The sequence below is a fragment of the Myxine glutinosa genome, chromosome 14 (assembly GCF_964187855.1).
Source record: "Myxine glutinosa chromosome 14, kmMyxGlut1.1, whole genome shotgun sequence".
Taxonomy (NCBI): domain Eukaryota; kingdom Metazoa; phylum Chordata; class Myxini; order Myxiniformes; family Myxinidae; genus Myxine; species Myxine glutinosa.
Window position 1 is genome coordinate 51,099,998 of NC_136274.1, and position 24,233 is coordinate 51,124,230.

The 24,233-nt window shown below is 43.0% G+C and overlaps 1 protein-coding gene across 2 annotated transcripts in view; it reads right to left on the reverse strand.

The window, feature by feature from the left end:
• Positions 1 to 18,525, reverse strand: part of AK9 (adenylate kinase 9) — a 30,671-nt gene extending 12,146 nt beyond the window's left edge. The window contains exons 1-7 of one of the 2 annotated variants that reach the window (XM_078768436.1): positions 18,431 to 18,525; positions 18,022 to 18,161; positions 17,735 to 17,915; positions 13,921 to 14,053; positions 13,572 to 13,664; positions 6,187 to 6,335; positions 3,386 to 3,516 (exon numbers count right to left, since the gene is read on the reverse strand). In XM_078768436.1, the coding sequence (XP_078624562.1) occupies positions 3,490 to 3,516; positions 6,187 to 6,335; positions 13,572 to 13,664; positions 13,921 to 14,053; positions 17,735 to 17,915; positions 18,022 to 18,161; positions 18,431 to 18,439 (732 nt within the window). In that variant the 5' untranslated portion in view covers positions 18,440 to 18,525 and the 3' untranslated portion in view covers positions 3,386 to 3,489. Of the gene's footprint in view, positions 1 to 3,385; positions 5,683 to 6,186; positions 6,336 to 13,571; positions 13,665 to 13,920; positions 14,054 to 17,734; positions 17,916 to 18,021; positions 18,162 to 18,430 lie in introns of those variants that run through there. The other variant, XM_078768434.1, reaches the window with a different exon arrangement.
• Between the last annotated feature and the right edge of the window lie 5,708 nt (positions 18,526 to 24,233).

Below are 24,233 nucleotides of genomic sequence, written 5' to 3' on the forward strand. Positions count from 1 at the left end.
TCAAGATATTTCGCTCACAAGTTTCAGACATATATATGGTGGTGGCCATCTTGGATTTTGACGTGGCGACCCAATTTTCAATAGCGTTCTTCCTGATGCGGAGATACACCCACACACCAAATTAGAAGTTGGTATTTCGCTTATTTTTCAAGATATTCCGCTCACAAGGTTCAGACATACATGGCGTCAGACATACATGGCGGCGGCCATCTTGGATTTTGACATGGGTTGCACCCACACACCAAATTAGAATTCGGTCCTTCGCTTATGCACGCATGCACAGACGCACGCACGTACGCACGCACGGACGGAGGGGAAAACCATAGTCCCCCTTTCGCTCCACGGTGCGACGGGGGACAAAAAGTTAGATAATTGAAAATTTCAGAAAACAAATAATTGAGCAATGAAATAATTGAAAGATTAAATAATTGAAAAATAAATAATTGCAAATTAAATAATTGAAAATTAAAACTAGAAAGCATCTGAAAATGCAAAGCTGTCCGCATCTGCTTTGCATTCAGAGGTCTTTTTCTTCTGTATGTTAAACATGCCAAAAACAGCTAAAACAAAATACAAAATGAAAATTTTATGCAACCTTGACCTTTTTGTCTAAAACCTTTTCATCTAAAAAAAAAGAAAAAAAAAGTAAGAATTGGCTTATAGCTTTTGATTGGTGAACCAATTCAGTGACCCAATATGCAAATACTTAAAATTTAAGGTCAATCGGAGGAAAAGCGACAATTTTTTGTGATGCTGATCTTTGACCTATTGACCAAAATATTTATTTATCTTCTCTTTATTTTCATAATAAAACTTTGTTGAAAATGTGATGACAAAGCTCAAATGGTAAATTGAAATTTCAGGTTACCGTATATATCGGTGTATAAGACGCACTTTTTTATTGGAAAAAAAAAAAGTCAAAAGTTGGGGGTGCGTACTATACACGGGGATAAAAAACAAACAAAAAAAATTCGGCTTAAAAGCAAGTCAATTTTCCAATACATTTACAGAAAAAAGTATTTTACGAAAAGCGATCTCGGTTGCACATTTTCCCCGTTGTGTCATGCACAATTGCGCCGACATGCAGGGCCTCCATTGCTGCTCGTTCGCCCCGGATGGCAAGCGGGTTTTGTACCATTATGTGCTTTCTATGGATTTGTCGCTCAAAGCAACGCCGCTTCCGGAATGTGAATAGAACTGCTTTTCCCGCTCTGAAAAGCCACATCGGTCTTTTATTTTGAAGGTCTTTTATTTTACGACTGCAATAGCAATCCGAAATTATAGGGCAGATTACCGTAAATGTCAGCTTGGACTGAAACGTCTTCATACGTTCTATCCGGTTCCAGAGAAGAAAAGATCAAGATGTCAAGGCGGTCGTACACTTCAGCGTTCAAACTCTCCGTCTCCCAGTCTGCAGAAAAGTTTGGGAACCGAGAAGCTGGGAGGAAGCACGGCGTGAATGAGTCTGTCATCGGCGCTGGTGAATAACAAAGGCTTCCATATAGGATATGCCGAGGAAGAAGAAGGCGAACAGGGGAAAATCGGCGAAGTGGCCTCAGATGGAGGAGCGTGTCATCGCCTGGGTTCGGGAGAAGAGGGCAGAGGGTCACGCCATCTCTACACTTGCTCTCAGGCTGAAGGCAAGGAGCTTCGCTTTGGATGGAGACATCGAAGACTTCATGGGCCTACAGATTTATGGAACGCCATAATCTGTCGGTATGACGCCGCACGCACATCGCACAGCATCTTCCCGACGATACGGCCGACAAAACAACACGCTTCCAGGCATTCATAATCAAGCTTCGCCGGGAGCACAACTACCCGCTCAGCAGGATCGGAAACGCCGACCAGACCCCTCTAACCTTCGACATTCCAAAAGGGACCAGCATTGGAGTGAAGGGGGAGCGGACCATCACAGTCAAGACAACCGGCCACGGAAAAGACAGTTTCACCGTTTTGCTCGCTTGCACCGCTGATGGGGGCAAGCTTCCACCGTATGTCATCTTCAAGCGGAAACTCTACCCAAGATAAAATTTCCAGCGGGTGTCATCAATCGAGCCAAACAGAAGGGTCGGATGGATCTGGCCCTGGTCCAGGACTGGCTACGAGTGGTGTGGGGTAGGCGGGATGGCGGCCTTTCTCGACAACGGAGTATGCTGGTCCTCGATGCGTTTCGCTGTCACAAGACAGAAGAAACCAAAGAGCTACTCCAGCGTTCCAACACGGACCTAGTCATCATCCCGGGTGGGATGACTTCCATACTCCAACCCCTCGACGTGGCCATCAATAAGCCCTTCAAAGAAGGTATGCGGCGATGCTGGGCGAATTGGATGTTGGAGGGGGACAAGAGTTACACAAAGAGAGGGCGAATGAGGAAGGTGGACCTCCCGACGATCTGTGGCTGGATTGTAAAGGTGTGGGAGGAGATGCCGCCAGCGATCATAAAGCTGGCCTTTCTCAAGTGCTGCATTTCTAACAGCATGGACGGTACCGAAGATGATATAATCTGGCAGGAGAGAGCTTCCAGTGGCGGCGACAGCAACAACGAGAGCGATGGTACTACCCAGACGAGGACTTGCATGCCGTCTTCGAAGAGGAGAGCGACGATGAGGATTTCCTTGGCTTCAGCTGAGAAGCCCATCACACACCCAAACGGCCCTTTGCAGGGCCACAACTCCACAATAAAGAATGTTTTAATAATCTCTCTACTCTCTCCTTTCTTCTATGAAGCAAAGAAGCTCCCGCGATTGCATGCACATCTGGACACTGACGCGTGTGTAACAGAATACTGACTACATATAGCTAAATATTTTGAGGTTTTTTTTCCTTTCAAAATGTTCATTTTGTGCTACTTAAAGTTTGTGTACAAATGCATAGATTCACGCTACTGTAATCTGAAAACGAGTGATTTTTTTTTTTTTTTGAGGGTGGAAGTTGGGGGTTCATACTATACATGGGTGCATAGTATACACCGGTATATACGGTAATTGGATGAAAAAATGATTTTACATGATGCTGACATTTGACCTTTTGATGAAATTATTAATTTGACTTCCCCATATTCTAATAATAATGCTTTGTTGAAAATTTGATGACAAAAGCTCAAATAGAAAAAAAAAAGTAACGGCCCAAACAGACACAGACACGATGCTGGGGACGGGCTATATACTGTGTACATTGGTACAGTATTTGAAAATTGGAAGAAAAAAATAAGTAATTGCAAATTGAAAAATTAAGCAATTAAATATGAAATAATGGAAAAATGGAAAAATTCTTCTTCAAAACGCAGGACACCATGGACACCAATACTACTTAATGCCAACCTCTCTGAGCCATAATAATATTGGAATAACGTATCGTTTAATGACAAGGCCTTATAACATACCAACAATGTCATCCAGTGCTTCTGTGCGTTTCACTTGTCCTGGTTCTTCCTCCTCTTTGGGTTGAAGTCCATTTTCAGTCCCACCTATCTCCTGCAGTTCTTCTTCATGTATAGTTGGTAAATTTTGGAAACTTTAAGAAAAAGGAAACATAAGAGCACACATAATCCAACCAGGCATCGGAACATAAAAAAATAAAAATTCCCCTTTTTAAGGCCATTTTCCCTGCTTGAGCGGTGGTTAGCCTTGCGGGCCCCATGACAATCATCATGGTTCCCTTTTTGAGGCAATGTTTATGGCCGGATGTTATGGCGGGATGCCCTTCCTGACGACAACCCTTTAGTAAGAGCACACATAATCCAACCAGGCATCGGAACATGTAGTCTGCAAATCCAATTTAAATAAAACGTTAAATTGTTCAAAAAACAACCATCAAAGAGTTCTCATCTGAATTTGTTTAAGCATCGTACAAAATATACGTGACTCCCAAATCCTGTAAACAACAAACAATGAAATTTGAAACTAGAACAGAACTCGGGAGAGTGCATACATCCACCAGGCGGAAGTTTACGTTTTGTATCCCACTGATAGGCTGGATCTGCATCCGAATTTTAATCAATCAAATCGACTTGTTTTTGTCGCCTAACTCGTCCACTTAGTCCAAATCGTCTGAATCCGTCCACCATTTTTAAAAATTTATATATAGCGTTCTCTATCATTTTTGGCCCTAGCTATCAATGCTGACGAATAATTAAGAAAATGAAAAAATTCTCAGATCCGGGTTTTTCATGAAAATCTAATCAATTTGTCCTTGCCAAACACCCAACCTGTCAACCAAGTTTAACCTGGATCCGTCCATAACGTTTTGAGATATCCTGTTCACAGTCAGACAGAAAGACAAACAAACAGGGATGAAAACATAACCTCCGTCCACCCTTGGTGGCGCAGGTAACAATGCGTTGGAAACAAGACCGGTGTTAAACCACACATTTCCTTCGAGTGTCATGCTGTTGACCTGGAGTATCATACTCGGGGGAAGCAGCTCGTCGAAAAACTCCATTGTGCACAGAGAGAGGATGGTGATGCATCATAGAACACACCCACCTTCACAAGGGTAAGTAAAACCAGCCATTCATATCTGCATTCCTGGCCACGACCTCCAGAAAAGACCGGTCTATTGAGCAAACCAAGATGGCACTGCCTACCTCATTTCTTTTACAGTTTGCTCCGTTATCTGTTTCTCAGCAATTCTTTTGCTGACACTATTATCTATCATTTCTTTGTTCATGTGGTAAAGTCGAGAAAGAAGAAAATTATCTGCAGAAACATGAAAGAAACCAATGGAGGAAAAATGTACAACAACCAAGTTGAAAACAAAGGAACCACAGTGTGTAATGAATGGCTTTAAAAGCTTGGAATTAAAGAGCTCACTTCCTTCGCTGATATCTCTGAGGCAAAACACAGTATTTGGTAAAAAAAATCGCCATCCAGCATGGCGATCCAGTACTCGGGTCTCAAAGGCGGCACCTCCAACACCCAGCCATTGCTGGGGATGGTTCCAGGCTGAAAATGGGGGTCCTGGGTAGAATGATTGAGCTAAAATCATGGTGTAACACACATACCTAATCAACCATGTATTCAAGCTCAACGATGACAAGATTATTAATTACGAGCTGAAACTCACAAAATTTGAAACCTTAGAAGTATGCCCGTGTCAGTTCCCGACCCAAGACCATACTGAAGAGGTATGGATCATCCACATGTGCCAGGCAATTATTGCACGATCAGCTGACAGACATTTAACTTTTGCATAGCATCAAGAAGACTGTTGTTTGCAAGGATCAAGTCATAATTACAAGCAAAGTCATAAATACATGATCGCAGCGGAAATGAGGGAAACATCATCAGCAGGGTAGAGTGACACAACAGAGTGACACTTGGAGGAATAATGGGTGAGGGGAAGAAACACTGAAAAAATCCGTTTAAGCCCATAATAGGATGTTTTACACCTGTAGCAAAAATTAACTTGGGGAATGCAACAAGGCAATTCTTTGGGCTAAACAATGATGGGCTAAATGGGCTCGTCCCTTATTTAAGGTCATACAGGATTGTGCGACCACTTGTTGGATTCAGTGTAGTCCCATGGAGACTGACCCTTTGTATAATAATTCCATTCTGTGTGCAGATAATACATATATGAAGTATACAATACATATCCCCCAAAAAAAGAAAAAAGAATATGCAGAGGGGTTTGATTCCCGACAGAGCATCAACCATCAAACGCAGAGGCGCAATCCAAGCTCTGCTCCTCTCCTAGCCGAGGGAGTCACGTGACGTATAATACTTGCTTGCCTAGAGCACCGTTACTTTCTTTTTTTTTTTAGATCAATTTGATTAATAAAATTGAAAGTTGTTATTGTGACGTTGACTTACGGGCACTTATAATTATATGTCATTCCTCTGTCCAATGTGCTGCAGATCAGCTGTGAGAGTCAAGTGGTTATTGTGTGATTGGCCAACAGCAATCGCACGTGAACACACACTTACCAGATGCATGCCGCAGGATGAAAACTATACAGCTGCCAAAAATCAAAAAACAAAAAAAACTCTACCTTTGGAGTAATGTTGGTGGTTGCTGAACATTTTGCCTTAAAACAAACAAACACCAGAATCACATCTGGGAAAGTTCAAAACCGTCGATGGAAAAAGAAGAAGCCATGAAACCTATGAGACAACAGAAGGGAGCCGAGGTGCACCAAGAAGACCCCTTAATGTATTATACAGATTACTATGACAGAGACACCTTTAAAAGTGCTTCTTTCAGCATATCCATGTACGTCTGTGCAGGGAAAGAAAGTAACAGCTCAATGGTCGTTTTTGTAACCTCAAACTGATCATCATCCGACACGCCAGACTGCAGGTTTGCATCGACTTCCAGAAAATCATCAATGTCTGAGCAAAAACACGAAAGCAAAGGTGGTTAAGCATCTCAGAGTAAGACTTTTGTGGTTTATTTAAAAAAATAAACTTCATTAACAAAAACAATGCTTTCGAGGACAAAATGTTGTCTCGACTGGTAGTAAGGGCATTTTATGAGATATTTCACAAATCTGTTAACTAAATTGTTACCAAAAAATTTCTTCACCAATATGTTTGTAAAGGTGTGTAATAACATGTGTTAAAATGTTGAAGTTCAACTCCCGTGGGAAACCCAGAAAAAAAGCTGTTGAATTCTGGTACCGAAAAATTATTTTCGAGAATTTTTTTTTTTTTAAATCGGCCCTTAAGTAACTTATGAGGGGTCAAATAAGGGTTTTTCATGATTCTGAGTTGATTGTTAACATTTATATTTTCACTTTTACATTTACACACAAAGTAGCTTTTCTTTCACATACATATATAATACTCAAGAGTTATTTCTCATTCACAATGTCAGAAGTTTCAACAGTCATTGTCTATGTCTTCTTCAGACTCAACAACATCATGACTGCAGTTTCTGCATGTAATGCCATTACAGACTCCACAGGCCGAGATGCACGTGACCCCATTCTTCTTGCAGCTGCATCGCCGGTTGCTGCAATCTCCATGACAATTACAGCTCGTGAACTGCAATAGCTCCTCAGGAGCCGTGGGGTCCAGTGTTGGAACTGGCTCATACCCATGCACACCTATTGTCCATCCATAGTCACTGGGGTTCAGAGACATGCTGCAGAGACAGAGACATGTTCAGAGACATAGGCAAAGGTGGTGCCGGAGAGGTGACTTCGATCCAACCCATTGAGTGAAAGGGAGTGTTTCCGTGAATAGAGACAATGTTTAAATCTATATTGTCTCCAACAAACTGAGTGACTGCATTGTTTGTTTCCCCAACCTCCATAAAGACCACCTGATCATTACTTGACAATTCACTTTCACTGGCTGGCACTTTGGCTGTCATCACTGATTGATCCTCAAGCGCAGCATCAACCGCAACCTCATCATTGATCTGTTCATCGGTTTCCTCCACAATGGTGTCAAGAGTGCCAGAAGTATCTGGAACATCATCTCCACTCCTACTATTAAGGAAGCAGTATTTGTAGTTTTGTGTCTCCGTGTAAGACTCAGTGTATCCCAGCCGGTGGAACTTGTTGAGCATCCATTTTGACCCAAATCTATGATCAAGTTGTATGGCAAGCCCCATTTGGTGTGGCAATACTCCAGACCGAGGTCGACAGGCCTTAATAAAATTCTGCCCCCAAACGGCAACTCTTTCGTCTGTCTTGACAATCGGTCTCAAGAACATCTGAAGGCTTGCAGGAACAAGTGTCAGCTGACTATCGATGTCAGTCATACTGTGTGTGGTGGGGTATGACTTTGGACCTAAATCAATCAAGGCAATATCATTGGATATGAACTTGAGTGCCGTCTTTATGATCTGAGTCTTCTCATCTCCATGGTCAAGATTAGCATGATGCGCTCGCAGAATATTGTCGGTGCCATCTTTGAGACAGAGTACATCTGCCCTTCTTTCCTGTGTTGTGAAATACAAGGTGTCTTCGTATTTCTCTAGAAGTTTTATCTTTAGCCAATGCTTTGAATAAGAAAGGCTCTTCTCTGGTGACTGATCAAACTCCTGCAGCTTTTCATGGACTTGGTCCATGTTCATTACCCCATGCTCTAATTCTGAGTCTAACCATTCGCAGAATTCAATAAAAACTGCCTCTCGCTCCTCATCAATACTCCTCTGTCCTCTCTTCCTTTTTCCTTCCTCATCAGTCTTGGACAAACTGTCACCTCTCGCAAACATAAGTTTGCATCGCAAATGGTACAGTGTTTCTTCTGCTACCAAGTCGTTGATCCCTTCCAGGCGTCCAGTGACTTCAGTGCCCCAGTCATCCCCGCGACTCCGTGCTGTCTTCAGCAAGCTTGCCTTCAGTGTATCTGCAGTCAAATTATCTGGCACTCTGTATTTCTTTCTAGCTTGTGCTGGTTTATTTTTGTAGAGCTGGGCTGGTTGGTTGCAAAGAATGCATACATCCTTATACAGGAGGTCAACTGACTGTGATCTTCTAGAACTGCAGCCAGTTGATGAACTGAACTCACAAGTAGTGCGTCTTCTCTTCAACTTTGATGACTCTTTCTCTGCCTTTGATGCTTGAGCTGACTTCTTGGTGGTTGCAACAAAGTTGTTGTACAGATCATTTTTACACTTCTGGTGGTACCTCAGTTTTCCTTCCTTTTGAGCCTCCTTCATACGTTCCACAACAGTAACATTTTCGACAGTTTCTGCTCGTTTCAATAAAGTTGAGTATCCCTTTGGAGTTGCCTGTATGAGCCTTTCAGCTGGTGTATCCGAGCGTGCACAGATGAAGCAATTGAGCACAGGTGGAGTAACGTCTTCATCCATATTGCTAGACTCCATGTCCTGCAAAGTAGAAAATGAGATATATGTATTTAGAAATTATTTTTCCACAAAGGAGTGTCTGTGGTGAAATATAAATGTTAACAATCAACTCAGAATCATGAAAAACCCTTATTTGACCCCTCATAAGTTACTTAAGGGCCGATTTAAAAAAATATAAATTCTCGAAAATAATTTTTCGGTACCAGAATTCAACAGCTTTTTTTCTGGGTTTCCCACGGGAGTTGACCTTCAACATTTTAACACATGTTATTACACACCTTTACAAACATATTGGTGAAGAAATTTTTTGGTAACAATTTAGTTAACAGATTTTCATATGTTTCCCTTACTATGGTGGCCAAGTCATCCGAGGTGGGGGCTGCTGTATTTAGCACGGTAACGCTGTAATTTTTACTCATATAAACAGTCCTAGCCATCCAATCACATGGAGTTATCACCAACAATCCCAGGTTCTCAACAGCAGCTAAACGACTTGAATGCATTGTTGGTGAGTATGGCAAGAGATCTTCTAGGATTGGAGATGTAGTGAGAAGGTGGGAGTAATGTAAAGGGAAGAGATGAGTGCAGTTGGAGAGAATGGAAAGGGATGGAAGGGAAGGAAAAATCAAACACTTCTACGATTTTTGAGCAAGTAATGTATTGTATTGTAGGATCTGAAGGTAACAATTATGCCTCCAACATTTTTGGATATCGATGGTGTGTTAGGATTATAAGTATAACAAGCTAATGGTGAAAGTGATTTTACCCTACAGTGTCAAAGTATGTATGCTCTGTGATTGGGAACTCCCTGGTGGTATGCGAGATTGTCATGCATGTGCAATAAAAGAGGCCTTCTAGTTTACCCCGAACTGAAATATGGCGTGTTGTCAGACACTCTGGATCACGTGAGCAATCTAGCCGATAAGTATGCACATTACAGCCATCGAGGTGCATCAGATGTGTACCTGTTCAGATTGCTCCTGTTCAGATTGTTTTATTATTTTTCCGTCGGACATTTTCACTGCTTATTAGGTTACTGAGGGTACCCTATTGTTTTTTGTTCCGTTTGTTTTATTTTCTTCCACCGCACTTTTCAGCTTTATTCATTTTAAATTTCCTTTTCTCCACAACCGCTTGAGCAATTGACACAAACTTTGATCATAGGAGCGAATACCGATGGAATTTTAAAAAAATGATTACTATGACATTATAGGTCATGTGGTATGGCAGCCATATTGGAAAAAAAGGGAAAACTTTGGACATCTTGTCTGGAACTGCTCAAGGGAAAAAAAAAATAGAAACTTGGCACAGATTAGGAACTCCACACCGGGAACATTTGTTAACGATGACATCGGTGCCTTATGGGTATGTCAAATTATTTATCCGATCAATACGAAATTTTTTTGAGAGTCATCTACGAAGAAATTGTTTAAAAGAATTTAATTCATGACATCATCAGTCATGTGGTATGGCAGCCATATTCCTTTGAAAATAAAATAAAACCATCATCATCCGACATGCCAGACTGCAGGTTTGCATTGACTTCCAGAGGCGCAGTCCAAGCTCTGTATATAGGGTGATAACAATGATGTCATCAGTGATGTGATACTCCAGCCATAATTGGTAGAATCAAAATCCATATCCGAAAAATCTGAAACTTCACATATCTGATCTGCAACCCGATGTGAGAGAGAAATTAAATTTATGAGGTCATCGGTCATGTGGTTTGGCAGCCATGTTGGATTGAAAAAAAAGAAAAGAATTCTCCAGAACCTGTTAACAGATCGATGAGAAACGTCATCCATATGATCAACTAGCCATGGGGAATATAGTTTTAATTTATTTTTCATATTCATCTTCATTGATGCAATTTAGCCTTAATGTGCACAAAAGTGGTCGTTTAATATTTGCATCATGAATCAATAATCAATAAAGCTATGGATAATGGCAATGTATGTGACATAATAGGGTGTATGGATGATATGGGTATTTGGGCCATAATAGTAGCCTATTCAGTTAACGACTCGTTTTTGTTCACAATGAGTGCATGGGGCAAGACTAAGCACTCTACCAAGTGCTACGCTAGTTTGTATATTAGTTTTGTTCCATGTATATTTGAAAACTATGACTGCAAAAATGTCCTTCAAAAAAATATTATCTTTGAAATTAAAAAAACCCACATAAAATATAGATTAATGACCATGTTAATTTCATAACAGCAAAATACTTCATACACATAAAACTCTCCCAAAATACAGGCAAAGATTGTGTTTCTCTGCAAAACAAATATAAAGCAAAAATAATAAGAATGATCCAATGATCCCGAACAATAAAAAAAATATATATATATATAATAATAATAATAATACAACAAACAAAACAACATGCATTTTAAGACCATTTTCCCTGCTAGAGCGGAGGTTAGCCTTGTTATATATTCTACGCGCTCCCCATGACAATCTTCTCCATTTTGCCCTATTTTCTGAATCTCTCCTTGTTAACCCCCTTGCCCGCATTTCTTCTTCCACCATCTTTAGCCAAGTCTTTCTCGGTCTTCCCTGTCCTCTACTTCCTTCTACATTCATTTCCATCACTCTTCTCAACCAGTCACTTTCATCCTTCCTCAACACATGACCAAACCATCTCAACCTGTTCCTCTTCACAGCATCAATCACAGGCTCTATTCCCATCATCTTTCGCAATTCATCATTTGTCTTCCTCTCTCTCTCAACGATACTCCGCACATCCACCGAACCATTCGCATTTCCACCCTTTCCAGCCTTCGTTGCTGCTCTACGTTCATTACCCATGTCTCGCTCCCATAAATCATAACACTTCTCACACATGCAGCATACACCTTTCCCTTCAGCTTCAACGACACTCCCCTCCTCATCAGCACACCACTCAGTTCCCGAAACTTCTTTCATGCACATCTCACTCTTGCAACCATTGCCGAGTCTGATCCACCTTCTCCATACAGCATGTCTCCGAGGTAGCAAAATGTTTTCACACCTTCCAACTCCACGCCGTCTCCAAGATCCAACTCAACATTTCCTCCATCTGCAGCTCCCTCTGTGCACACCTTACATTTGAATGTAGCTGCCACACTGGTTAATGACCCTCTCAGACCACTACATTTTTGATGAACCCACTCAGCGCACATTGTACATTGAATGGAGTTCACTCCGACACCCTTCCTGCACACAGCACATGGCCACTTCCCAGTTCTTTCCACCTCACCACATGCTTTACCACTTGCCATCACCTTCGACTTTCCTATATTCACCTTCAGACCTTTTGTCTCCATACATTCCTTCCACTTGTTCATCTTTTCCTTCAGTCCATCCATACTTTCCGCAATCAACACCAGATCATCTGCATACAACAACTCCCACAGTAAACCCTCCTTTACGTTCTGAGCCAGCACCTCCATCACAGCTACAAATAGTAGTGGACTTAGTACCGACCCCTTATGCACTCCTACCTTCACCTCAAACTCACCACTGTTCCCGTCCTTCGTCCTTGGAGCTGTGCACGCTCTTTTGTGCATTGCCATCACTACTCTGATCAACCATTCCACCACTCCAAACTTCCTCAATGCCCATGTCAATACTTCGCGTGGAACCCTATCGAATGCTTTCTCCAGATCAACAAACCCAAGAAACAACTTCTTCCTCTTCTTCATGTACTTCTCCTGCAACTGCCTCACAATAAAGAGTGCGTCTGTCGTTCCTCTTCCTGGCATAAATCCAAACTGCATTTCGTCGATCTTCACCTTCTTCCTTATCCTCCTCTCCAAAACCCTTTCTAATACCTTCATTCCATGCTCCAATAACTTTATCGCTCGGTACGAGCCACACTCCATAGGGTCACCTTTCCCCTTGTATAGAGGGACGAGGGTACTCAGTTCCCAATCCACTGGAATGCGGCTTTCTTTCACCACCAGATTACAGATCTCTGTCATTCTCTTCACACCCCAACTTCCTGCTGCCTTCAACATATCTCCCACAACTCCCGTCGGCCCTCCCGCTTTTCTACTCTTCATTGCTTTTATCGCTTCCTCAACTTCCTTCTCAGTTATCTTCTCTGCCGGTCCTAAAACTGGGTTACTCTCTATGTTGCCATCCCATTCATTCTCTGTATTCAACAGCATTTCTTTATATCTTTTCCATCTTCCTTTAATTCCATCTGGGTCCACAACGATTTGTCCCACTTCATCCTTCAAGCAACTCACCCCCATCACATTACACCTCTCTTTCGCTATCTGCTTTGCAATCCTGACTGAATACCGCTCTCTGACCCTCTTCCGAATCCAAGCTTTCTCCGAACATTTTCCTGCATGCCTCCTGCGCCTTTGCTACCTCTTTCTTTGCAGCCTTCTTGGCTGCCTTATAACTTTCATGCTCTGCTTTTTCTGCTCCCGTACCCTTCGCCTTCTGCCACTCCTTGAACTTCTTCCTCTTCTCGTCAATCCTCTTTCCAACTTCCTCATCCCACCACCATGTTTCCCAGTGCCTCGGTGGTCCTTTTGTCCATCCACATACCTCACCAACGGCTCCCAACAGACTATCTTTCATTGACATCCAACCACGTTCAAGCTCAACCACATCATCCTCTACCCTACTCAGCCTCTCTTTTAATGACTCCCTTACTGTCACTTCTTTCAACCTCCACACCTTCATTCTCGGTTGGTACTTCACCCGCCGAGCTCTCCTCGCACCTTTCACCTTAATAATAATAATAATAATAATAATAATAATAATAATCGCCATCATCCTTATTCATACATTTAAAGCCAAAATTACCTTCATCTTTCATAATGGATGAAGGCATTGAGTTCATATCCTCAATAAGCAATGGTAAATCTTGTGAAACATCTCTCTTGACATCTTCAGTCACTGTTGGGATGTTGAGCAAGTCAATACCAGCCTCAGCCACTTGGCAAAATAACACAAAGGCATTATCACAATAACCTAACGATAAATTAATATTGCATTGTTAGGTACACAAACCACAACACTCAGATTATTAATGCTCCCTAAGAGAAGATGCATAAAGTCTCTCTTCTTCAGTGAAATGGAAAAGCAATGTAAATGTCTAATAGCAGTCAATCAACAACTTCTGTACACAAAAAAAAAAAAAAAAACATTGTACATTGTGCCACTTCAGTGTCCTTGCTCAGCTGCTCTGTATTCAATCTCACGATTGCTTCCTCAGCTGCTTCCTGTGTCGCTTTCTCAATCTGCTCCTGCAATCTCTGCTTCAGCAACGAAGTGACGTCAACAACCTGAGGCACCAAAACGTCGTCATTTAATGTTAAGGGGAGGTCAAACACACGTCTGTGCAAAACAACAAACGATAGTTATTAACTTCGTGAATTAAAAAAACAGATTTAAAAAAAACACCTAAATACAGTGCATTCAGAAAGTATTCAGACCGCTTCACTTTTTTCACATTTTGTTATGTTGCAGCCTTGTGCTGAAATCGTTTAAATTCATTTTTCCCTCATCAATCTACACTCAATACCCCATAATGACAAAGAGAAAACAGGATTTTAGAAAGTTTTGCAAATTTATTAAAAAGAAATAACTGAAATATCACATGTACATAAGTATTCATACCCTTTGCTATGACACTTGAAATTTAGCTCAGGTGCCTCCCATTTCTCTTGATCAACTTTGAGATGTTACTACACCTTGATTGGAGTCCGCCTGTGGTAAATTCAATTGATTGGACAGGATTTGGACAGGGTGACGTCATCAGCAAATAGATAAGGGGGGTTTTCCAGAGAGTCAGATAGATCATTTATGAAAATTAAGATTAGGACTGGATGCAGAACACGGCACTCTCGGCTTAACTGGGAGAGGAGATGAAAGGATTCCATTGAGATCCACACAAGAAGAGAGCAAGTCAGTAACCCAAGAGTGGAGTTAGCCTTGGATGCCATAGGCAGAGTTTAGACGAGAGAGTAAGGCAGGATTCCAGACTGTATTATAGCTTGTGATATGTCCGGAGAGATGGCCCTGATCTCATATTTGACATTGAGGGCCTCCAAATTGTTGGGAGAGTAGAAGCAGCATGTCTAAGGTAGAGTGACCTGGTCTGAATTGGAATTTGTGATCTGAGATGAGGCTGTTGGAGAAAAAGAAGGATTTAATATCAAAAGCGATTATGGATTCTATGACCTTGATGATAATTGGAAGTAAGCTGATCGGTCTGTAGTTGAGGGGATCGGTTTTTGCACCTTTTTATGTAATGCGGGGATGTTGGCTGATTTCCAAGCATATGAAGGTGACCTGGGGCAAATGGTTGGGCAAAAAGAGCACAAATAAGTTGTGCAAGAGCAGCACGTTACGTGCTCCTCCCCAACCCCCGGTCACGGTGCACCTCCGAGCCCCGAGAGGAGTCACGGCAGAAAGATGTGTTATTCTGTGTCAAAGATCAATGGTGAAACCACACCAATTGTTACCAACAAACAAATATTGTATTAAGGTCACATAAGAATAACAACACAAAAAATAGTAATCAATTGTACAACCAATATATTGTTGCGGCTCTCAACGTCGGCCTTTCCCCTTACCAAGGGGGGGTTAGTCCCCTTGTCTTTTACTAGCCGAAGCGATCCAGGGCTATGACGTTCCTTCCGGACGGCGTTGAATAGGGTGGTAGGCCGAATTCCTATTACCTAATTACCAACGCCTCCCAGGAAGCAAGGAAATAACCCCGCCTGAATCACGGTTATAAGTGGAAACGCCAAGCGACAGCGAGCTGTGATCTGAGCCGTTAAGAGCTATACCCGATCTGAGCGGTTCTGAATCGTGCCACGCTTACCCAATGGAGGAAAATACTGATACGGTCGAATCAGGAAAGACAGGAAGAACAGATTGGTTTATTTACAATTTGTACAGGAAGGAGAAGAAGAACACACAGTGAAGCTTATACAGTCTTAACTTATCCCAGGACACGGGCCCGTTTCACACTCAAACACACTCACACGGGGATGTAGATGGTGAGGGCGATGGTCCAGGGATGATGGCGTCCAGGCAGTTCACTCCAGTCCCCGACTCGTACCGCGAAGGAGATGGTCAGGGCAGCAGAAGCTCCCCGCGGGTCGTTGCGCGGAGCGGACAATTACGGGGTTAAAGGCGGGGCGAAAGGTAGGCTGGCTGGCGGTTACTTCGCGGCTCAGCCGCATACGTAATAAATGAACCGGGCTTTATATGCGCTCCCAATACAGTTCACTGCAAAACGCCTCTCCCGCAGGAGTCCTCTCACAGCGCGCAAGCCCAAACATGCGAGTCCTTATACAATCAGACGTCTCCGCGCAGTCCTTTTCAGCACAAGCTCCCTCTGTAAGTCCTCTCAAAGCCAACCCTCCAACGAGTCCTTTTTACAATGCGCTTTCCTCACGAGTCCTTCTGCACGAGTCCTCTCGAGGCCTTTGTGCATGCGCTTACATAGCCTTTGCAGCGAACCTTCCAGCATTTGCTGGATGCGCCCTTACCACGCCCTCTTAAGCCATGCCCACCGAGCCCTGGTTGGTCGTTGGCTCTTACCGTCTCCGCCTTTGACGTGCTGCTTGACGCGGCCACACCCCGACCTCGCGCTCCTCCCCCTTTTCAGGCCCACCTCATGGCCACCCGACTAGTTTGAGCGAGCAGCTGGCAGCTAACGCTGCCGGCCCAACGCGTAACAAACGAGGTGGATTAGCCGAATCAGGGCACGGGATGGATGCTGCCCAACGAGGTCGACTTGGAGGGTGGCCGCACAATGAACGGAACCTAAGCTTATTTCTTTTACACAACGCAGGTATCACTAATGGAAATGGCCTTATCCTCACACATACTATGACATAACGAATGTTCTAAGGGGCCTACGTGTTGCTTGTGGACTAACTATGGGGGAAAACCTTTAACCTTTAATGATGTTATATTCACACTCTCAGAACCGCAACAATATATTTCCTATGATGGTACCATCAGGTTCGTACAATATAACTCACTGTGCTCCAAGTGAGCGAAAAGTAGTACATTCCCCAATGTCTCTATTCCGGCATCAAGCCAAAGTCGATCCGCTCCAGCGATCGTCAGAACGATGTCCAATAGAGACCAGAATCCCGTTCGGGTGACAGTCACAGTTACGCGGCCAAAGCTGCGCAAAGGTGCCCCCAAGGCGACGGGGAAATCCAAAGGCGCCCTCCAGGCGACTGGGAAATCACACCCTCGGGTATGGACGTTTCACGGCTCCAAACCGGCGAACCGCAGATTTACCTTCAAAATCCACGTGACACACACACACACCAGATAAACGTCTGGATGCGGTGAAAATGGTTGAAGCGAAGCGAAAAACCTTGCGCGATGTGCAAAGCGCGCGAGTCAAAATGGCCGACGGCCCGTTCTCGAGGCATAACGGCACGACGATGATTCTCCTCGGAATCAACCGCCAAAACCTGACACGCAGGTTGATCTGTCACAGCGTTAACAACTCTGTCGCAAGAATCCCTTTCCCGGGAAACCCGAAGTTCGCTAGTGACCTCCGTTCGTCAACGTTTGCTCCAGACCTCGAAGCAGCTAGGCTTCTTCCCCAACTCACTCGCTCCACCTTCTCCTCCTCCTCTTCCTCTTCGTCGTCGTCGTCGTCCGGTTCCATTTAAAACATTGACCTTTTTACCTTTTGAAAATAGTAACCTCTATCTCCCTTAAACGACAACAACAATAGTACATGGAATCAAAAATGTTTACAGTGGATGAAAACCACAACAACGGAAGTGACGAATCCGTAACACACAGCAGGTTTTTAGGTCTGCCTCTTCTGAATAAAGTTGGTTCCTCCCCTCTTGGCTAGAACCCCTGCTTGTATCAGCAGATCTGCCTCTTCTGGAAAAGCAGAGGCCGAACGTGATGAACTTTCAATTAACAATTAATACAAAACATATCGTGACATTGCAGCTGCCTAATGGAAATTGCACCTGAGCATTGTACATCTGACCAAGTGCGTGACACAGAGTCGATTTCCCAGAAGAGGGAGGCCCACACACAAGAACTTTGCAAGGATGACGTGGCTGTGGAGGCATCAAGTAAATGGATGGGTTACATACAAACTCCTTCATAGCCTCCTCACTTGATAGCATGTACATCTTGTCCAGCAATCTGAAATGGAAACATTTGTACAATCCAAATCAGAAACAAAATCAAGAACATCGCTAGTTTCATCTTACATCAAAGGTCTGATAAAGAGAAACAGAACAGGTATTACCTGACAGCAAATTCTGGCTTCCCATGAATGATGCTGCCACGATAGAGCGCAACAGGACACACATCACCCCATTGGCTCAACTGCCACCGACAACCCGATGCGACGTTATGGGACCGTGATAATACGTTCAGCATGTCTGCCTGAAATGGTAACAAGCAGCCTGAATTGTATCGATGACAAACCGACTTGGTTATTTTCAGCACAGAATGTTTATCACCACTGTACTATCTTAACAACAATATAGGTTTGTGTGCAGATCACGAGTCGTCCCATACATCCTGTAGCAATAAGAATCACGACCGCTTTTACATCACGGAATTTTACATCATGTAATACATTAAATCCATTCCGTTCCTGATCCCAATCAAAATAATCTTCATTAAATGTGCCGTGTGAACTGCATGCTCACCATGGCCATATCATCGAGAAAGCACTCTGGCGGTAGCTCCAGATGGAGTGGTGACGCAACGTGACGGACACCGATGAAGTCAAGCCATTCCACTACAGCCTGCAAAAAAAAAAATCTCAAATTCAACTGTCAGAATGAGTCCAAATATTCTTGGGAAACGACGATGTCCTGGACATAATTAACTGTTGACAAATACGAGCTCCCTAACCTAAGGTTAGATACAAACATAGATACAAATCTTACTATAATTCACCAAATGTCCGTCCGTCTGTCCATTCGAAGGTACCGTAAAAACTGCTGAACCGATCGCAACAATATTTTGGGTGGATAATCCTGGGATCTCCAGGAGTAAAATAGGCTATTTAGTTTTCTCAATTTCAGCTTTGGTCTCCAACATTCTCAGGTTTGGACTCCCGCATAACATTCGCGTTCGCATAATGTTCATTGTGACGATGTTGTTTTCCCGGGTGCCGCACAAACGGCTGCACGGCTGCACCGATCGGACTCGGTGACCTCGGACAAAGACCTTTTATAAGGACACGGGTTGAATCCCTGCTTGAGAGAATTCTAACCCATTTCAACTGAAGGAAACACGTATCGGGAGTACATACGACATAGCGATTGTGAACACGATTTTTATCGATCACGATTCACGATCATAGTGTATAGATCACTGTGGGACATTTGGTGAATTATAGTAAGATACTGTTTAGATTTTGATGACTTGCGTGTGATATGATTTAACGGATGTTTATATGAATCGTTTAAAATAAAAAAGCCTTCAATTTCTGATATTTTACCTTTTCATTTGGGCCTCCCAATTGAAGCCCCGCCCGCAGGGTGGGTACCGTTGCTAGTACTATTAAAATCTGTATCCATTAGCTCTTCATATGATAAAACCTGAAACGGTTAGTCATATCACTTTGTACAAATTAGGAGGCCAAGCTTACATCAGAGAACTGCATGACATAATGGGCCTCTATTTAAAGATAGAAGATTGTGATGTGCAACTGATGTCAAATGGAGAAAAAACTGAATGACTATTTTGCATCCTCGGAAATTGGCTCCAATCACAGATGAGAAGACGACGTTACATGATTTGCAAAATCAAATACAAGCTTCAATCGTCACATGCATCGTTTAAACCCCATTCTGGTGAAACCCCGTAAATCCGGGATCACTGCTCACCTTCACTCATTCATTCATCTTTATCCCCCCCTGTGATGCCAACTTGCGTCTCATGACATTCCTTCTTCATCAGAGCGCAGACACGAACTCCTCACAAGGTTTGGAACAACGCTCCTCAAATTGGAGAGTCATCGTGAAATGCTGCGTCCTATCCGTCAATCTCAACCTCGTTCCTGCCTACAACTAAGAAACTCCTTAAACTTGGACTGCCCCTTCATCACCATTTTTCTGGAGCACATTTACTACCTTTTTTGTTTATTGCCTGATTTTAAACGTGCAATGGTTATGTTATTTATAGACTTAAGACCACAATGCTTTTTAAATTCTTTATTAAATGGTATTGTTTTTATTTTGATGCAATGGAGATGTAATTATTGTTATTTTGCCGTTATTTTATTGAACACTTTTATATTTTACAATGTAAACCACAGAAATTTAAATCTTTGGACTACCTTGTATGGTGTTTTATACAAATAAACCAAAGTACAGTATTATTATATTATTATTATTATTATATTTCCCGGTGTGTACCCCGGTTTAGAATAGGTACACCGTATCCCTGCGCATCGTAAGAGGCGACTAAGGGTTGGCGTCAGGAAGGGCATCCGGCCATAAAACATTGCCTCAAACAGGGAACCATGATTGTCATGGGGCCCGCAAGGCCAACCCCTGTTCCAGCGGGGAAAATGGCCTTAAAACGATCATTCATTCATTCATTCCACATTCTCTAAAATCTCATTTTCCCTTCAGGTCTTCAAGACAGCTGTTCACCAATGTCTCAGACTGTCCCTGATCCAATTCCATGATCTTTTCTACCCTCATCAACCCCCACCCACTACCTCCTTCCAAATTTCCAGTTTTTCTATCCTGAGAGTTTGATTCTGTATCCATCTTGTTCACCCACTGCATTCTTCCCTACCACTCATCCTTAACCACATCCCTTGTTGGCCGTCTCCATATATTATCTCCCTCGGCCTTGCTGTTGGCATTTCTCCCCTCCCTTTCCGCTGTTCCTTTTGTTCTGTTGCATCCTGATCCGTTCGGTGTTCTCGAAGTTCTAGGTCTTCCATGAGCCTTTGCTCTGTACTGTACAGTATACAAAAAAAAAAAAAAAAAAAAAATGAACCAGAACACAAATTTCACAATTTAAAAACGATTTTGTCTAAATAGTACCAACTGGACAACTTGCAGGTATTGCTTCACTATATATAACCACCTTTAGAGGCCATTTTCCCCCGCAAAGCGGGGGTTGGCCTTTTTCGGGAACCGTGGTTGTTGTTGTTTTTTGGTCCCCTTTTTGAAGCAATGTTTTACGGCCGGATGCCCTTCCTGACGCCAACCCTTTTTGCCGCCTTTACCGACAAACAGGGAATTACCAGTGAACTGGTACTCAATTTGCCGACCTCGGAAGGATGACAGGCTGAGTCAACCCCCCTGGCGTTAATTCAGCGATCGACCGGGATTCGAACCCAGGATCCTAGGATCCTAAGCTGGCACCCTAGCTGCTAGCCCAACACCAGGGTGCTTCACTATAAACAAAAATCATTTGCAGATTGTTCACAATAGACGAGCCAGTGAGGGCCACTGTGGAACTTTGTCGTTTAGATATCATGTTTATAGCTGCAAACATTTTCTGCTTTACAAAGGAATCCACGGAGTGACAGTGGCCAGTAGTGCCAGTAGGCGTCAGACCTGTCAGATAGAACTCGGAAACCTCACAAATGAAAGCAAAGAAAAAAGTTTAAAAAAAAAAATTAATCAAATCTCTCAAAGTTCAACGGACCGCCAAAACAACTTCAGGCTCTCGAGTCCCATCAACATGGATCGCGTGATCACGTCCATGCTCCGCCAAGTATGTCTGAAGAAGCAAAAAGTTTTAAACATAATGTGCACACATCATGCCATCATTCCCCATTGTACACTAAAAAGACGATTAACAAAAGCCAAGAATGATGGCAAACCTTGAGGGGGCCTTTGCATTCTGTCCTTGTGCATCTGTAAGCACCGCTGCCCATTCTCCAAAAATGCTTCTGGGTTTTTTACCAATCGTTGCAAAACCTCCTTTGGTGGCACTTGGTAGTGCCCATTCTGCAAAATCAAAGCACGCATCATCCCCTCGATTGGTTGCATCAAGTTAATTGGCTAAATTGGATCCTCAGACCTCGATCTTTCATCTTGCTCATATGTAAATTGCCATCACTGGTGTGCTTAAACCTTAATACTGCACTTCATTCGTGCTCGCTCTTACTAAGTGAAGACAGATCATTTGTAAATATGACGTGAACATCATATAATCCTTTTACCATGAGAAAGAAAAGAATAGTGTTCTCAAATGCAGGTACCTCGTCTTGCTAAGATCATTGCGTCAATCAATAGGTCATGACTACAAATTTCAAACACTGGTAATTGTATTTGGGTGGGGAGAGGGGTGAAGGTAATGTGTGAAACACGGTTGTAGGGTGAGGAGTGAAACACCCAGTGTATCTTTTGACAAAACCCCCTTACAGACATCACAATCATGATACCAGTCTAAAATCAGTCACCCATACCTCAGATACCTAGCATTCCTGCCAATACCCATGTACCCCTCTATTCCAAATGCGTTTAGGTACCTCACTCCTCACAGACCATCGATACCACCAAAGCAGCTTTCTGAATAAGAGTTATACTGGGTGGTTTGCCATTGCTTCCCCAGCAAGAGTTAGGACAGGAAATTGTAATTCGTTTATGGTGCCGGCGATAGCTCGCCTACTCTTCTTGAAGGATACTGTGGCGTCTTGAACGTTAAACGGGCATCCCATCTGCCAGCACTAGTCGGTGCACGTTAACCGGAATGACATCACACACAACGATGAATCACCCTGCTCGTGAAACACAGGGCCCACAGTTTATAACTGGGTCGGGATTAAAGCCCAAGCGTACCACAGGTTAGTGTGCGTACCTCGAGGCCATCCTGCATACCCTTATGCACTCAAATTTAAATCTATCAAGTCTTTGCAGAATGTAAACACAAATTGCAATCGCCAACATCTCGAATCAAAATTGGTTACAAAGCTGTTACTTAAGAATCCGTGCCCGACAGTCGTGTGATGTGGCCGTGCAGAAGTGTTCTCACCAATAATATTTCATCTTCTGCATCTTCCAAATCATCAGCAAGAAGAGTGCTCGATAACTTTATCGAATTCCATTGCCGCTCTGTGTATGATACGCCGGTGGTTGGATCTACCCTTTGTCCCATTTGGCGCAGCAAAACGTGAGCATCTGGACACTGGTGACGTACAGAGATGTTAAAACATCCTAAAGGAAATTGGTAAAATGTATTTGAAATTTAACAGAAAGGGAGACTCGACCAATCAAAATAAAACTTCATTACAAAACCTTTTTTTTGTAATATATTATGAGGGAAAGGTGAAAAGGAAGGTCAAAATGTTTCTTATAAACGTCCAGCTAAATGGCTAAGTGTGACATTATGAGCTGACAACACCACTTCGGAAGGAAATACAAGAAAGGTAAGTAAACAGGTGGCCTTCACAGGCCGATCATCACAACACGGAGCACGAGTTGAGCTGTTGTGCCCACCTCCCCCTCCCCCAAATTTAAATGGATGCAGGTGCGAGTTCCAGGACACAATAAACGTATCCACAATGAACGTCATATTTATCGCTTGATAAACAACGCAAAAATTTTTGAAATGCAAAACTTGACCACAAAAGTTTTTTTTAGTTTTTTTTTTTAACAGTATCTAAGGTTTGTAGTGGACCTGCTACACACACATGGACATACAGACGAATACACGAGACAAAACATAGGACTGATTTTCGAGAAAAATACAGCCGACACTTCCCGGAATACTCTGGGCACCAGCGACGTCACAACAATGGCGTACATTTCTCACCGCACTCAACGGAGCATTCTTCTAAGGAGGAATTTCCTCCTCCCTTTGGATGCCAAACACATGGGGATTGTCTGTGATGTATCCTTTTAAACGCTGAACGTTAAACAAGGATGAGCATGTGCCATTTTTAAAGTCTTTCGTATGACTCGGCCGGAGTTTCAACTGCTGACCTCTCACACATGAAGTGGACGCTCAAACCATTACACCACCCAGTTTGGTAACACAATCTGCCAAAACACCCTCAGTCATTTTGTTTTTATAAGCAGAAAAGCTGCAAATCAAATACTATTAGGAACTTCTAGGGCAAAGCACATTTCAAAATTCACCTCCAAAGCCGGCCGCCAAATGGGCATCCTCCATTGTGCAAAGTACTTCCTTGGTACACCTGAACTACTATCCACCTACAAGGCCTTCATTTGCAGCTTGATAGAGTACTGCTCTTCCCTCTGGTCTGGCTCCCCTGCCTCACATCTTACTCAACTTGATGGCAAGGAAACCAAGGCCTTAAAGATCAATGGAATCTCCCACGATTAAGCTGAATCTATGGGTCTATCACTTCACCATCAGTCATGATGGTCGTCTCGCTGTCTTATACAGCCTCTTTCATGGTCTTGCACCCTCTGCTCTTTCCATGCTTTGTCCCACCCAGGTTTCTTCAGGGCACACACGGTCCACGATCAAACCCCTTCTGGTGAAACTCCCTAAGTCCAGGATCACAGC